Here is a 17427-nt window from a genome sequence, read left to right as displayed (position 1 = left end):
GAAGGCATGGTCACACTAAGGCCCAGGGCACACATATCCTTAGCTGCTACTCCATGTTTTGCCTAAGCCTCCCATTATGAAGTCTGCATAGGAGATGCAGCTTAGGAAAAAAGCTTTAGTGCACATAACACTGCCAACTTCAACTTCCAGATCCATCTCCTAAAAATGACTGGTCCACTTCCCCTTCTCATCTTGCCTGTGACGGTTTCTGCTGAGAGGATGCTGTCTGTCTATCCCAGACACCTGTCCTTCTTTCTCTTTATAAGAGTGCCTCCACCAGAGGACAAGTATGGGCATGGAGAATTAAGGTGAAGATGAGCAGAAGATGGTCAGCTGAGGGTTCACACAGAGCCCCCCCCCAATAAAAAAAATATATATATATATATATATATATATATATATATATATATATATATTAGGGGGGTGGCTAAGACTATCCCTGCATGAGAAAATATGGGAGTCAAAGCTGTGCCTCAACTTCTGCAGTCAAAAGCACAGTGCCGTATTATGACCAGCTATGTTATAAGATTGCCATTTTTTTTTTTTCATTTTAATCAAAAAAGTTGAAATAATCAGCAACATTACATACATTTCTGCTGTAGCAGTCAAATACATGCCTAGCAAAATGATTCAGGGGACATATCTTAATGGTTTAAAAGTTCTGCTCATTTACTTATGGCTATAATTTGGCCCTTCTATTAAGCTTAACTATTTAAATAGTACCTGATCATATACTCAATTTCATTTATTATTTACTTATCCTTTGGTAACCAGAATAAAATCCAACTGAACCAAATGGCAATTTTCATTGGAGGTCCAAGCTCCACAACAGATTCAAAAACATTTAAACAATAGTTGATGGGTAATAATAAATAAAGGGAGAAAAGTCCCACAACAGATTCAAATTTTTACAATGAGCTGAGGAGTAATTATACACAAGGGGAGTAAAGACCCGCAAGAAATAAAACACTTTAAAAATAGACTGGGGTGTACCTTACTTACAGAGCCTCTACAGCAGACTGAAATACATTTTTCGGAATATTACTAGGAGAAATTGTGATCATGAACGTATGTACTGCCCGTAACAAGACACTTTGCAGAAGTGGATAACCTATGTCAAGTAAACTAATTCAGTTATTCCAAACACTTACTATACTATTCTGATGCCAAAATAGACAGTAATAGAATGAGATGAGGAGAAACAAAGGGAGACACCTGATTAGAATTAGACAGTTGATAATGTTATAGAAAGACAGTACAGAAAAAAAAAATGCAAGTGTCAGCTGAAGAGGTTGGAGAACACATATTAATAGAATAGTATCACTGAAGTAAAAGCTACTTTTGAGGTTAGGCTAGCACCACCTGCTAAAAATATAGAACTTTTAGTGATTCAGAGTAAGAAAGGCATACAGTAAGTCGGTAATCATTCATCTGTTTTGAGGGTTGTGCAGGTGCAGCTACAGGAGCCATACTTATATATATATATATATATATATATATATATAGTTTCACTTCATATTGCCGAAATGCTGAAATATCAAATTTCAGGATTTCAACAGTATAAAGCCGAAACCATTAAAACACAGACACCTCACAACCACGAAATCACATCATCGAACACGCAGCATACAGCACACAAACCATAACACCCACACCACAAAACACTGAAAGACACCACCACACAGACATACCTACACTACACATACGCAAGAGGAAAAGCCCCCCCCCTTGCACCCCCCACAGCCCCCTACTTGTATACTAACTCAGAGATTGCACAAACAGTAAAAAAAAAAAAAAAAGAAAAATCACACTCAGCCAACACACACACACACACACACACACACACACACACACACACACACACACCTCCCTACCCTGACCTACTTGTACAAGTTACAAAAGCACTCATGCACACTCACTCACCTTAAACTGCAGACACCATCCCAGCCGGACACTTCCGTATGATAACAAAAATGCATAAGCGTGAATTCGACATAATCCTATTTGTGATTCGGCTTCATGGACACAAATTGCTGAAATTCGATATTTCAGCAATTCACCTTTATGAAGTGAAGCCATATATAGATATATGTACTGGTCACAAAACTGGAAAGCTTGCCAAGTTTAAGGGATAAGAGGATATAGTTTCATGAGTGGGTTACATAGCCAGAATAGAGACGTTGCTGACAGGTGTGGTTTGTATGTAGTGAGGAGCATTCTGTTTTCAGATTAAAGTGGCCTAGCAGGGGTAAATGTATGCAACAAGTCTAGTAGTGCTTTGATTTGTTCTGGTTTGTCTATAATCTCAAACCCCATCCAGCCAACATCTTTCAATGTTCACATGCTGCACCCAATTATTCAAGCCTTTCCTTCTTACTAGTTATTAAATATTACCCATGGAATCCAATCATATACAAATGTCTGTCTTAATTTCTCAAAAAAAAAATGTGAAAATGGGGTTGTGGATGGATGGAATGTCTATTTTAACTTTTTTATATACATCCTTTCCACTTATTGGTCAAGCCATGTAATAGTTCAGTCAATTCTTTCAAAGCAGACAAATTTTTAGTTTTCCACTTGCAAGCTATTCTCTTAGCCAAAGCCATTAACTGGTATTAAAAAAAAAAAAAAAAAAGTATTTCCTTGATTTTTGCCTAACCTTCAGATGTAAATACACCACCAAAGCAAAAATTTACAGCTCCTGTGGTAACCCAACTTCCTTTTCGTACATATCAACTAACATCTTATACTCCTTTTTGTCACTCTCCATGTCTGGACACCTTCAATAAACGTGTTTCCATACTACTTTACCTATAACACATCTGGAATTATAATGAATATTTGTGTCTCTCTCTCTCTCGATCTGGTTGGTATGCAAAATACCTATGGAGGTACTCAGACTTTGTGGCACACTTTGGTCTCTACTTTAGCCCAACCTATATTAATACCCATTTGCTTCTCCACTCTTGTGCACCTCTCTAAATATTCCTCCCCAGCTGAATTTTACATGCTTTATATACCAAAGCGTGCTGAAGTCAATCTACCAGCCTAAGAAGTAGGGAAACTTACTCTGGTAGTCAGAAGGCCAAGGACTTGCACAGCAGGAAATCCCACAAGTCAGGACTGCAACAGTGAACCACGAAGAACATCCATACTATTCCATTTCTAACATACAGTATGGTTTTTCATGTCTAATTGTTCATACCCCTATTGGAAGTAGCTTGTTTTCCTATTTAAACACTGGTCTTTAAACCTTTTGCTATCTTATTTAACTAGAACATGCACGCATAAATCTTTCAATTCAGATCTCCATGATATCTAGAAAACTGGCTTTTAGCAGTCTTCATATAACCATCCAGTAACTGAGCAAATTCTCATCTATTTGAGCTTGTTTAAGCATCCCATTAAAATGGAGATTTGAAAACAAATGCTCCATAAGCAGAGAGAGTATATTTCTACACAATCCCCCCCCCCCCAATTACACTATTTCAAGGGTTGTTCTTATATTACAAACAACTAAGAATTTACTCACCTCAGGCAAACCAGACAAAATTGTTATAAACTCTACATCAAACACCCATCCCTTCTGTGTGCTACAGAAGCACATGGTACTTGTTTAAAAATAAACATTAAAAAAGGTAGGAAACTGGTAATACATTACAATGAAGGAGGTGTGGTGGTGATGAAAGGTATCCAAAAAATCAGCAAAGAGAAAAAAATACAAAACAGGTGCACAAACTTGAGAAAGTCATCAGGCTTTTTACACATCACAGTATTGTGCAATGGATGGTCTCTGTATAACCCAACAAAGAAAGGACCACAGACTGTAAAACTAAAGCACTGCAAATACTTGGTCACTAAATAACTGGTACTTCCATTGGTTCCCTATAAGACCTGCAAGTGTGAGTTCCCAAATCACAAAAACACAACCAGCAAAACTAGTGAACAGTTTGGATCACACCACTATCCCAGTAAACAATCCTAAACAAATACCTCGCAGAAAAAGGAACAGTCCCAAGACACAACAATCATGACTGAAAATTTGCAAACCTGTTTTTGGCAGATTCAGTGCTACTGTTCTGAGACTTGTACTTCACGAGCCTTAGAATTCAAACCGATTTCCAAGTCCACCACATACTCACCTCTGGGTCTGCCACATACTCACCTCTGTTTCTGTATGAGACTGTCTACATAAAGGATTACAACAAGGAAGGGGTGTTATGGGGTGAAATTCTTTGTGGGACTGATAACATTTTTCCCAGTTTACTCATTTGGTTCACAGTTCAGATAAAAGACAAATGCATCAAAGTCCAAAGTCTAGATATTCAAATAAAAAAAAATTGACTGCACATCACACTACAGCTACAGTACATAGCTAAATGACAGACAGCTTACAGTGCTGTGCTGAGAAACTGTCTACTACAGAACATACAGGTTAAGAACACATTCCATTCTAAAAGGATAATGACAGGTAAACCACTCACCTTGGCTCTTCCATGGGTCTCCATTCAACCTTATGGTACTCATTCTGTACATTAACCAGCCACTCCCTTAGTATGGCTGTTGTATTGTCCATGTTGTGGTCAGTTGCAACCCTAAGGAAAAAGAACACTGGAATCATTAACCTTAAAGCACAGTCAATACAACCAAGACAGTGCCACCATACATCCATATCAACACACAAAATGAAAAGCCAACACAACTGCACATACACAAACAAGAATAAGTGCATGCAGATTTGTAGTGCTAGGAAAGTTGTTCTCTTCTACACACGTTTTTAAATACGCTGTCACTTCTTGTATGCACTTTTTCTAAATACAAGAAAAATTTCCACCTGCCTAAGACACACATGCACACAGCAGGATACACACACATGTAAAGACATCTGTCATTTACTTCCAATGCTAGATTCTTTTGTAAAATATCTTTTGCGCCTTATACCAGCCTCTGGTTGGTTGCATGCAATGCAATTCAACATGCACTCATAGGACAGGGCAGTCAGTCTATAGAGCTTATCCAGCCACCTAAACACAAGGGAAAGTGCAAAAAACACAAAAACAAAAAAATAAATTTGGCCATAATACAGCCAGTATGGCTACTAAGGAACATATTCCTGTCACAATGGCTGTGCAAAATAAAACTCAATGCACAGTTCAAGAGTTCTGACACTCTAGGAGAGATGGTGTGGTCAAGTATGAAATCCAAGAGTGCTTGCAAGTGCAATAAAGAAACCAAGCTAATATTTCCTGCTATAACCAGCACACTAAAATATCTTCTTCTTCTTTCGGCTTTTCCTGGTTAGGGGTCGCCACAGAGGATCACCTTCCGCTCATGATTGGCAGTGGAGCTTTAAGGTGTCGAGTTGCCAGCCCGGTGCCCAACCTTCCAAAGAAGGCACACACATGCACGCACTCACACAGAGGGCCAATTTAGTGTGTCCAATCCACCTACAGCATGTCTTTGGGATGTGGGAGGAAACCGGAGCACCCGGAGGAAACCCACGTGACCACAGGGAGGACATGCAGACTCCGCACAGAAGGCACCCCAATCAGGGATCGAACCTGAGAACCTCTTGCTGTGAGGTAGCAACGCTAACCACTGCACCACCGTGGCCGCCCAACCAGCACACTACAATATGCTACACTAAAATGCTAACTGGAGAAGACCCAACATTTGTCATGTCCACCAGAGTAATATAACTCCAAGTGAAAAAATGATTGTCTACAAGTAGTCTTCTGCAAGAGGCATCAATATAGCCAGAAATTACATGTGGCTGGCAGATAGCTGTAAACATTACAAATCCATTCAAATGATTACTGCATAAAAGTCTCCTTAAATGCCTCAAACAATGAAAGTCCCCCCCCCCTAAAAAATACAACGTCAAGAGGGGCAGAGCATGACTTCTACAGCCAGGCCAGCACTATTCTGGAGGTTCTCCTCACAATTCAAATAAAGCAGCCTGCACAGGTATGCTGGGTACAGTAGATTCTGAGAGTGTTAAAACAAAACTAAGTATGTCAAGATTAATTTTATGGGTTGCTAACCCCCATTTGTTAACCACGTAGGGGAATTGATCTTCCTTAGACCCTTTTCTTCCATTAACCAGTCCACAAAGCAAATGAAAAAATGTGAATAAAACTTAGTAAGGAATATTTTAGAAGACTAATTCTGAAAACAGCACCAACATCTAGGAACAAAATTCAAGCTATAAACCAATTTGCTCTTCCAACAGTTTAGGAGTGATTGACTGGCCCCAAAAGATGTGGGATAGATTAGATAGGAAAACAAGGAGGATGCTTCATGCTCAAATGATTTATAAAAATATTAGTGCATACCACAATTATATATTCCCCATTCCGAAGGCGGTATGGCCCTCCTTGAAATTGACTATATGTATACATCTGTAATTGTAGGACTGCACACACATCTGCTGATCTCACAAAACCCACACATAGTGAAAGTTTTGAAACAGGAGGAGAATAAATCTAAGATGACTTCCCTGCTTAGTTTAGCAGAAGCACATCAGCGTCAAGCGGGAATGGAAATCAAACCAGAAGTAGATAATAATCAGACAGCAACTGTTTGTGCCAAAAAACAAAAGAATATAAGGTGAAGGATCAGATGAGAAGTTATGAAATGTGGAAAATGCATAAATACAGTTACAAGTATAGAAAACTCCTCGAAGGAGCTCATGTTGATCAAGATTGAATGTAGGAATGGTTAAGGAGAGGCGAATTCAAACCAAAAGATGGAAGGTTAATACTGGCAGCCCAAGGTAGTGGGCTATGTACACGTTGGTTTACAAAGTCCATTGAACATTGTGGGAAAAACAGACAAATGTAGATTTTCTAAAAACAGAATAGGAAATGGTTGCACACCTTGTTGTTGGTTGTGACATACTAATGGCAGAAGGACTGTATATTGAAAGGCATAATAATGTGGCAAGACTGTTGCACTGGGGATTGTGCAAACATTACGGTATTGAAGTGGCTGAAAAATCTTGGAAACATGAGCCACAAAGCATCACAGAAAATGATGAAGTCTACATCATGGGGGATCACCCACTTCCAACAGTTCAAAAGATAGATATGAGAAAAACTGATATGGGGGTCTGTGAAAAGAAGGCAAAAGTAGCATTGATCATTGAAATTGTTACACCCAGTGACTACAGTGTCTTGTGTACAAAGAGAGAGAGTCATAAAATATTAGTATTTGCAGGCAGAAACGAGAGCAATGTGGAAGAAAGATACCCAGACAGTTCCAATAGTAGTAGGAGCAATGGGACTTATAAAAAAGAATCTACAATCGTATTTAGACTGTAGGAGGAGTCATTACTGGGCACATTGCAGGTGCTGCAAAGAGCACTTCTGGCTGTCAAAGATTAAAACAACACTAATTTCATGACTGTTAACCGTACTTTGACTTAGGAATAGGGTCCATTCCTGTAATGGTATTAGAAACCCAAAAGACTTGGAGAAATTAAAAGGGAGAAATGATAAATGCAAAATACAGACTTTACAGTAGCCAGTTAACTAGCATGTTTCATATGACTCTTAATTGACTAGGTGGGCTGGTTCAAAAGACAGTCTTTCACCTACAATATCCAGGGCTCAAGACAAGTACACAATAATATGACTAAACAAATATTATACAGTGTATACAGTGAATTGTGTACAAGTCAGCACACATTTCAAGTTTCAGGACTATTCAGACTGGTGTAAGGCATCGCAAAAAATTGTAATGTAGTGAATGATGAATATAACGTTAGGACCAATATTAGAACTACATAAACCCTAGAAGACTACTATTCTACAAAACCAAGACTCAGGAGTAATGCAAAGGTAGCCAGCAACAATGATAACTTATGGTAACAGACGTATTTTAGTCCGATAACAGCTACAGCTGTCCCAACAGTAAAGAACTAGCATTAAAGCATGCTTAGAAAGCAGCGTAATAGGGAAAAAAGTACAGTTTTGTACCTACCATAAATGTAGATGTTCGAAGATCCACATTGCTGCAGTCCTTACTTATGGGGGTAGTCCGCTGTCCTCGGTCGGCCCGAATACCAAAGTATTAGGCTGACGTCGATCATGGGCGCCTAGATCTGACATCAGAGCGTCAGGGTATAAAGGCGCATGACCGACGTCATATCCTCAGTCTTTTCTTGCCCCAGATGTCAGAAGACCAAACCAGAAAGGCCACAGCCAAAAAGAGAATACCTCCCAAAAATATGCCCAACAACAACCATCACCTAAAGCATAGCACCAAGTCAAACTACAGTGGGGAAGGAGGGAGGGTAAATTGGACTGCAGCAATGTGGATCTTCGAACATCTACATTTATGGTAGGTACAAAACTGTACTATGTTCTTCATCTCACATTGCTGCAGTCCTTACTTATGGGTAGAATCCCAAAGCAACGGGAAAGGGAGGATGGTAAAAATCATAAAGCAGTAGGGGCCGCTAAAATGCCCTGTAAAATTGCAGCGGCAAATCCAGCCCTAGACTTAGAATAAAGAGGAAGGTGGTAATGTTTAGAGAAGGTATGCACTGAACTCTAAGTAGCTGCCTCCAAAATGTCTTTTGTAGCTACCCCCCTTAGAAAGGCCGTAGAAGTAGCAGTAGCCCTAGTGGAATGAGGCCTGATTCCAGCAGGAATCTCCTTACCATGATGGGAATAACCGAAAGAAATACAAAACCCAATCCATTTTGAAATAGTTTGTTTTGAAACAGGTTTACCCTGTGAACCCAAAGCAAAAGAAAACAAACAATTGCTGAGACCGTCTGAACTCCTTGGTTCTGCTCAAATAATAACGCAACTGCCTGTGAATATCCAAAGTATGCAAAATTTTCTCCCCTTTATTTTGGGGGTTTGCATAAAAAGTAGGCAAATGAATAGTTTGATTTAAGGCCACACTAGAAACCACTTTAGGCATAAAGGCCACACTAGAAACCACTTTAGGCATAAAGGAAGGATTAGTACGCAAAGATACCCTATCCTTATGAAAAATCAGGAAAGGCTCCACTGCCATGAGGGCCTGTAATACAGAAACCCTGCTTGCAGAGGTAAAGGCCAACAAAAAAACAGTTTTCCATGACAAATACTTTAACTCGGCAGTAGCTGCAGGCTCAAAAGGTTGTAGAGTAAGTTTTTCCAACACAAAATTGAGATCCCAAGCAGGAGTAGGAGCTCTACGTGGGGGTCCTATATCCTTTGCCCCTCTCAGAAATTGCTTAAACCAAGGATGAGAGAATAAAGGAGGGTCACAATCACAGTGAGCAGAAATGGCTGCAGCAGGGACCTTTATTGAGGAGAAAGACAAACCCTTGTCCAATAACTCAGTAAGATATTGAAGAACAACACTTAAATCAGGTTTGGAGACATCAAAGTCCTTTCCTTTGCTCCAAATAAAAATCTCCTCCATTTATCAGCGTAAACTTTTCTGGTACTAGGCCGCCTGGCCTCCAAAATAACATTCAAAACTTGTTGTGGAAGCTGAGACCCACCAGAGTCTAAAACAGAATATGCCAGGCTGTGAGATGCAGAGACTGAATCTTGACATTGAGGAAGTGACTGTCCTCTTGTGACAAAAGGTGTGGAATCAAAGGCAGAGGCCATGGAGGTTCTCGTACTAAACTCCTCAGTAGTGGGTACCAGTGTTGTCGAGGCCAATCCGGTGCTATCAAAATCATGGTTGGCTTGTCTTGTCTGGCCTTCAAAAGTACCTTGGGAAGAAGAGGCAGAGGTGGAAAGGCATATACATGCAGATTGTTCCAATTGAATGATAGAGCATCCACCTTCCAAGCTGTGTGATGAAACATTTTTGTGCAAAACTTTGGCAACTGGTAATTTAGTGGAGAAGCGAACAGATCTATGTCTGGAGTTCCCCATAACACTGTCAACTTTAGAAATACATGAGGATCCAATTTCCACTCGTGAGGATCCACTATTTGTCTGCTCAATACATCTGCTAAGGAGTTCTGTGCTCCTGGTAGAAACCTTGCCTGAAGATTGAGGTGTAGATTGAGAGCAGTTTCCCCCAGAATCATCGCTTGTTAATGTACCACATGACAGTGGTGTTGTCTGTTTGAATCAACACCTGCCCTGGGTGAAATAAATCTTTGAAAGCCAACAATGCAAACTGGACTGCTAACATTTCCTTCAAATTGATATGCAAATGTTGGAGTGTGACAGGCCACGTGTTTTGCACCCATTTTCCATTGAGGTGTGCTCCCCAAGCCTTGTCCGAGGCATCTGTCGTTAGAATCTGACTCGCCTCTGGCCGGGTCACAGAGAGTCCCTTGTTTAGGTGACATTCCTGCGCCCACCACAAAAACTCCTTCTGAATGCAAGGTATTATCTGAATGACAGTGTCTAGATCTTGGCAGTGCTGTGTCCATACATTTTTGAGATACCATAGAAGCTTCCTCATATGCAATTTGGCATTGGGAAGCACCAGAATACAAGATGCCATGAACCCCAAGAATTGAAGGACTGTCCTTGCAGTCAGCCTGGACCGTAGAGACATTTGATGGAAATAAAGAGAAAGGCTTCTTTGTTTGTCCGGGGTCAAAAAAGCCATCTGGGAAGCTGTATTCAGTCTCACACCCAGAAAGCACATGTCCTGCGAGGGTACTAGACTGGACTTTGTTTCGTTCACAGAATACCCTAGGCATCTTAACACTGCCATCACATACTGTAGATGATGAATAAGTTCTTCCTTTTCTTGTGCAATAATCAGGCAATCGTCCAAATAAGGATAAATCTGTATTCCTCTTAGTCTGAAAAAGGTTATCACTGGAGCCAGAACCTTCGTGAACACTCTGGGCGCAGTAGATAAGCCAAAGGGCAATGCAGAGAACCGATAATGTAAATTTCCAGCCCGAAAACACAGGTACCTCCTGCAACTGGGCCTGATAGGAACATAAAGGTAAGCCTCTTTGAGATCCAGAGTAACCATCCAGTGATCTTTCCCCAACAGAGGTAAAAGTTGTTGTAAAGTCAGCATCTTGAACTTTGGAATGTCCAGGTAAGTGTTGAGGATAGATAAAACCAAAATTGGTCTCCACATGTTCCCTTTCTTTGGAACTAGAAACAGGTGAGAATAAAATCCTAAGCCCACTTCTGACAGAGGAACTGGCTGTATAGCTCCTATTTGAAGAAGTAAAGAAATTTGTCTATGAGCCTCTATCCTTTGCTGAGGAGGGACGTCTGGCATGCCTTTGAAAGGAGGCATGGTATGGAAATAGAACTTGTAACCTCGGTTTATAATGTCCAATACCCATTTGTCCTGGGTGACTAAATGCCAATTTTGCTTGAAAAGAGCCAACTTGCCCTCACCAGCAGATTGAGCAGGCGAACTCCATTGTCTCTGCCTGAAGGTATTCTGAGCTCTGCCCCTACCACGCCGAGATCTACCCCTAGACTGAGAATCAGAAGAAGGGTACGTCCACCCCTTAGTAGGCCAATTTCTACTAAACTTTGGAGGTTGTACCTGCAAAAAATCTTTAAAACAGTCTGCATAGACTTAGCCTTGTCTTCCATTTTCTTTAAGACAGACTCCACAGGAGGACCAAACAAAACTTCAGACTGCAAAGGGGCATCCCGAATTCTAGACTTAACATGCTCAGACAAATTCTGATCCTTAAGCCAGGCGTGCCTACGAATAACTGAACCAGTGGCAGCCACCCTAGAAGAAGCCTGTAAAGCATCAAAACCACATTGCAAAGAGTGCTTACCCACCTGTTCAGGAACATGCACTAAATCCTGCAATTCTTTACACTCTATGTCCTCTGCCAAAGCATCCACTTAAACTGGCAGTTCAAAGCTCTCATTGCTAAAGTAGAAGAGGCATACAACTACTTACCCCATCTATCCAAAGCTCTAGCTTCCTTATCCAGAGGAACCGGATTCTTAACAACAGAGGCTCTAACACCCTTAGAGCCCTAATAGTTTCTGGGTCCGCCCTAGGACTCTTATACAGATATTTATGAGCCGCAGGCACCCTGTAATACCTGTCCGGTTTAACTGGGGCAGGAGGCACAGAATCTGGATTAAGGGAAGCTTCGAGAAAACATCTGAAACAACATCCAAAACTGGAGGTATAGCTAAGGGTCTATGCTGTGGTAAAAACAAGAACTCCCCAAGTCTCTTCCGTGAATCAGAGTAATCCTGTCCTTCCCACTCAAAATGCTCCCTCATGGAATGCAGAGTTTCTGAAAATGAAAAATCCTCCGGAGGAGAAGCAGAAGGAGTGGAATCCTCTGCATCAGAATCAGATTAAGGAGGGAAATCTTGAATGTCTTCAGCAGAAGACTCTGAATCATCTGAGGCCTGCTCCAAACTTTCCAACTCTGGCTCCATCCTGGGCCTCTTATCAGGAGGGGGCATAGAACCTCTAATTAAAGTAATCAAATCCTCTGCCATTTTAAGCATGTGCTTTTTAGGCACAGACCCTGACGAACCAGAACTGACACCAGAGGAAGGCAAAACAGAACTACCTTAGAAACAGTAACAGAAGGCCTAACCACCTTAGGCATAGAAGGGAGAATAGTAACCCGAGAGGCCCCTTCAGCCTGACCTGCCTCCTGAGAGGCCACATCTTGTAAAACCAAAGTTACCCCCTGGGACTCAATAGAAACTTCAGCCGGATCCACCTGTTCAGCAGTAGCTTCTAAAGGTCCGGCGTCCGAGACGGACGAATCAACCTGCCTAGGCTTTAAAGATTTGTCTTTGCGCTTCTTAGTAGAAGCAGGCGTCGAAACATCCGACGGCATATTATAATTACACCTCTTGCCAAAGACCAACCTAGCGCAATCTAACCTCCGTTTTATAGTGCGCTTATTAAACCTAGCACAGAACCGGCACCCAACTACGTCGTGCTCCGGTCCCAAACAAGGAATACAAAGCAAGAGGAAATCCCTATGCGGTATCTGTTTCCCACAAGAAATACAATTATTCACTTTTTCTGACATCCGGTAAGTAACTGAGGCAAGAAAAAACAAAAATATTCCCCAACGGGGTACTTAGCCCAACTTGGTATCGGTCTGAAACTCAGAAAACGAAAAATTTCAGAACGCCGAACGGCACTTGCAATGCTGCTTCTGCATCGGACCATGCGGCAAAAAAGACTGAGGATATGACGTCGGTCATGCGCCTTTATACCCTGACGCTCTGATGTCAGATCTAGGCGCCCATGATCGACGTCAGCCTAATACTTTGGTATTCGGGCCGACCGAGGACAGCGGACTACCCCCATAAGTAAGGGCTGCAGCAATGTGAGATGAAGAACATCTTCATTATCAATACGGCAGCTGCATTTATAATCTTCTTCCAAGTACTTATTCAAATAGCTTTTTCTCACAGAGGGTAAAGTCCTCAACAATTCTTAACTGTCCCATTTCATCGTGCAAGATTAAAGGCAAACAGACAGCTCTATAGTCAAGCTGTTCACATTATATGCACAGGACTGAATTCTCATGTTGAGATGCTTCTTGCGGGAAGCAGGGTCAGTAATCTCAGAATTAGGAGTCTGAAAGTAAGCAAAAATGACACCTGTGCTATTGTAGGCATCTATCCAACTTTGGAAATGGACAGACAATTGTGATTCACAAAGATTTCTGTTGTCTGCAGTAAAGTAGTACTGCACATGAAATTAGGAGTGACCAAGGGGAAAGCATATTTGAGATGTGGCATTATAACACTAACACATATAGCTCACAATCTTCTTTCATAAGCAGGTTGGAAAGCCTGAATGAATATGAGTTGAGTGAGGATTTTTATCAATTAAAGAAGAGTTGCTGGTCTAGCCAAACATCTAGGTATTTCCGATAGGATACCTGATCAATAACACTAATCAAACTGTGTATCTTGCTGCAAACTTTTGTACAGCGTTAAATCACTATCACAGCTGGCTTCCCGATTTTACCACTGAGCTAATTCCAGGCTACATCATTCCATAGTTGTCTCTGGCATGCAATTTTAGCAAAAGGGAATTAAAACAAACTTCATGTGCATAGAGTGCTAAGGGCGGTTAAGGGAGGAAAATCATAAGCAACATAGTAACAGAAGAAAAAAAACAGCAAACTGAGCAAGGATCCTTGTGGCATCCCAACTATGAAAGAAGTATACAAGATATTTTGGTCTAGATCTGAAAGATCCCGTCAAACAGATATCCTATATGCATCTCATGTGACTGATTACTTGTACTGAACCAACACTGAAAGAAAACTTCACAACCATTATCAAATGCTTTCAAATGTCAATAAAAAGGGTTCCAGAAATAAGATGCAGATCTGGTTTGTGATGGTATAAAATGCTGCAGTGGTGCTAGATCCATACCTAAATTATGCACATATGGGAACAGAAAATATAGTCTGACATACTCCAAAATCTCTACGTACACAGTTTTTCCAATATTTTAGCCTCAGGGCATTTGCTGGCAATCAAACAAAAGCCTGCTCAACTATCTGGAGAATTGAACAGCTATATGATAAAAATGCACTTGAAAGCACAAGGGGATTATACGAGTGGCATGAGAAACTGAAGATTTCAGTGTCCCTGTAATCAAAGGGAGAGTTAATCTTAGGATGGATAGTGCACAGGATGAATGCCATCAGTTTGTCCAGCAGATCTTGTAATCTTACTACAAATGGCAGAGAACTGAAATGTGGCACTGATATTGCAACAGTCCAGAGAGTGGGACTTACTGGCCCTCAATTAGGAAAATGAAAGTTATGTATTGTATTGCAACAGTCTTATTTTCCTCTGATTCAAACTCTGGGATTCAGACCCAGCCCTGGCAACTTCCAACTCTCTGATCCAGGGCTCTGACTCCTACCCACAACTCCCTGGTCACTGTCAAATTACCTCAGATCAAGTATGCCCACCTAAGAATATACCCAAGTAAAAAAAAATACAGACAGATATATTAAGTCAAAAATAAGAACAGAACAAGAACACCAAATGGATAGTATGCTAACTAACCTGTTGAGATTAGACACGCAGACTCCAGTAGATGCTAGCTGTTCTCAAAGGACCTCTAGGTAGTAATCTGGAAGGGGGATGGTGGGAGGGATGCTGAAGAAGAAGAAAATATGACAACACTGCTGTATTATGATAAGTATATAACTTTCATATCCAGTGTTGTCCATTTTTGGATGATTTAACCTCTGGGACAGAATCCCTAGCTACATATACTGCAAGGTGTACTTACGAAGGAAGTTCCTGAGAACAGCAGAGCCAAAAGAGGAACAAGTTCTGGACTGTACATCCAGTTTGTAGTGCGACACAAAAACATGCACTGTAGACAGTGCAGCAGCTGCACAAATCTCAGCTGGAAAGTGGTGCTGAAAAACTGCAGGTGTTACCACTGCTCTCATGGAATGCGCTTTTTTTTTTTTTTTTTTTTTTTTTGAGGTTTAGACCTAGTCTTTCATAAACAAAAGGCGACAACCATCTTAAAAGGGTGACTATGGAAACTCCTTGTCCAAGCTTAGAATTAGAGAATGCAATGAATAATTGATCTGATTTTCTGAAGTTTTCAGTTCTATGTAAATAAAATCCAAGTGGTCTATGAACATCAAGTAAATGTAATGCATATTCTCCTTTATTAAGAGTATTTTGGAACACAGACAAATTGATGGTCCAATTTATGCTGAACTGGGATGCCACTTTAGGGATGAAAGACAGATTTAGTTTCAGAAAAAAAAACTGTCCTTATGAAAAGGCAAGTAATGTGGTTTACGCAAAAGAGCTTGAAATTCTGAAATCCTCTTAGCAGAAGTGACTGCTACCAAAAAGATCGTTTTCTATGTCAAGAATTTAAGATCCACTAAACCTGCTGGTTCAAAGAGGGACTAATGGTTGGAAGGATCACCGTGGTGTCCCATGGGGGAACAAGATCTCAAAATGGAGGGTGAAAAAGAAATCTTGCACACGTTTAATGAAGCTACAGGAGTCTCATTATGGCCTACGTGAAAACTGTAAATGGCTCATTATGGCCTACGTGAAAACTGTAAATGGCTGCCAGTTAAACTTTAAATTGTTCAACAACTAGAACCTTTTTGGAATAGATCAGACAGGAATTCTAGAATAGAGGGAAGGGGGAGTTGAGAAAGGGTCCAAACCTTTCCCCATAGCCCAGAAAGAAATTCTTTCATCTACTTTAATGCACAATTGCTGTGCTAGATTTTTGTGAAACAGAAAGAACATGACCACCTTCTGTAAACCTGGCATCTCTGGCCATTGTTAGAACTGAAGTAGCCAGGTGGTTACTTTCAGGAGTCTAGGTCTGGGAGAGGATGCAAAGAAGGATGAGAGATCAGATCTGGCCTGTAAGCCAGAGTCCAGCGTGGACAGAGTTTTGAGACTAAAGATATGGGAACCAAACTTGTTGAGGCCAGTATGGGGCAATGATGATCACCTTGGCCTTGACTCTTCTGGTTTTCTGAATGAATTTCATAATTAAGGAAACTGAGGGAATGCATAACCAACTGTAGATCAGAGTGTCCCTTGGTGATTGACCCTGTGGAGGGATCAAGTAACTGCTGCATTTGTTGTTCAGGTAGGAGGCAAAGTGGTCGCAGCAAGGTTGGCCCCAATGACTGAATAATTTGTTTGCCACTGAAGTATTGACAGACCACTAGTAAAGCAAAAGAACGTGCCTGTTCAATTTGGGTGAAAGTTGCTATCAGCAAGTGATGGGAAAACACTACCCATTGCCAAACCTTCATGGACTCTCGACACAATTGGTTCCTCCCATCTGCTGATGTACCATACTACTGACATGTTTGTCTGGACTGCAATAATCTCACCACTGGAATACAGTCTTGAAATGCCTGCAGCACCAAAAGGTTTGCTCTCATTTCCAGAACACTAATGTAAAGATTGGTCTCCAAGGGTGTCCATGTACCTTGAACCATTTTCCTCTCATAATGTCCCCCCTCCACCATAAAAGGGAGGCATCTGCGGTAACTACTGCCATGGGGGACAGTGGAGAAAATGGATGGCTTGTTGTCAATGCTGATGATGTGATCCACCATTTTATGTGGATTCTGCATACTGAAGTTCACCTGACTGAAGTGTTGACAGGGTGAGATCATTGAGACCACTGGACTGACAGGGTCCACTGCAGAACCCTCATATGGAAACTGGACACAAACAAGAATAGCAGCTAAATCCATCAGCACAAGTAGTTTTACAATTAAGTATTCTAGAGAGGATGAATTGTCAAGTACCTGTGATGCTACTTGGTGGATAGAATGAATCCTGTGAGATAAGGTGGCTATCTGAATTGTGGTGTTTTGGTGCCATACGACAAATTCTAAATTTTGAGTTTTGGGCAATTTACTCTCCCTTTCTGGTTACTGTAATCTGTAGAAGCCACAGAAGCCTTTGGAGAACTTGCAGATCCTTGGTCAGTATGGTG

At 41.0% G+C, this 17427-nt stretch overlaps 1 protein-coding gene across 2 annotated transcripts in view; it reads right to left on the bottom strand.

Moving 5' to 3' along the window:
• COLGALT1 (collagen beta(1-O)galactosyltransferase 1) overlaps nucleotides 1–17427 on the bottom strand; it is a 1137248-nt gene that overhangs the window by 828954 nt on the left and 290867 nt on the right. For both annotated transcript variants that reach the window (XM_044084453.1, XM_044084454.1), the window contains exon 2: nucleotides 4485–4595. In XM_044084453.1, coding sequence (XP_043940388.1) covers nucleotides 4485–4595 — 111 coding nt within the window. The remainder of the gene's footprint in view (nucleotides 1–4484; nucleotides 4596–17427) is intronic.

Source organism: Protopterus annectens, chromosome 9.part0 (genome assembly GCF_019279795.1).
Source record: "Protopterus annectens isolate FY-2018-M chromosome 9.part0, PAN1.0, whole genome shotgun sequence".
In the NCBI taxonomy this organism is placed as follows: Eukaryota; Metazoa; Chordata; order Ceratodontiformes; family Protopteridae; genus Protopterus; species Protopterus annectens.
The sequence above is the reverse complement of the archived record's forward strand: the minus strand, read 5'-3'. Positions and strand labels throughout refer to the sequence as shown.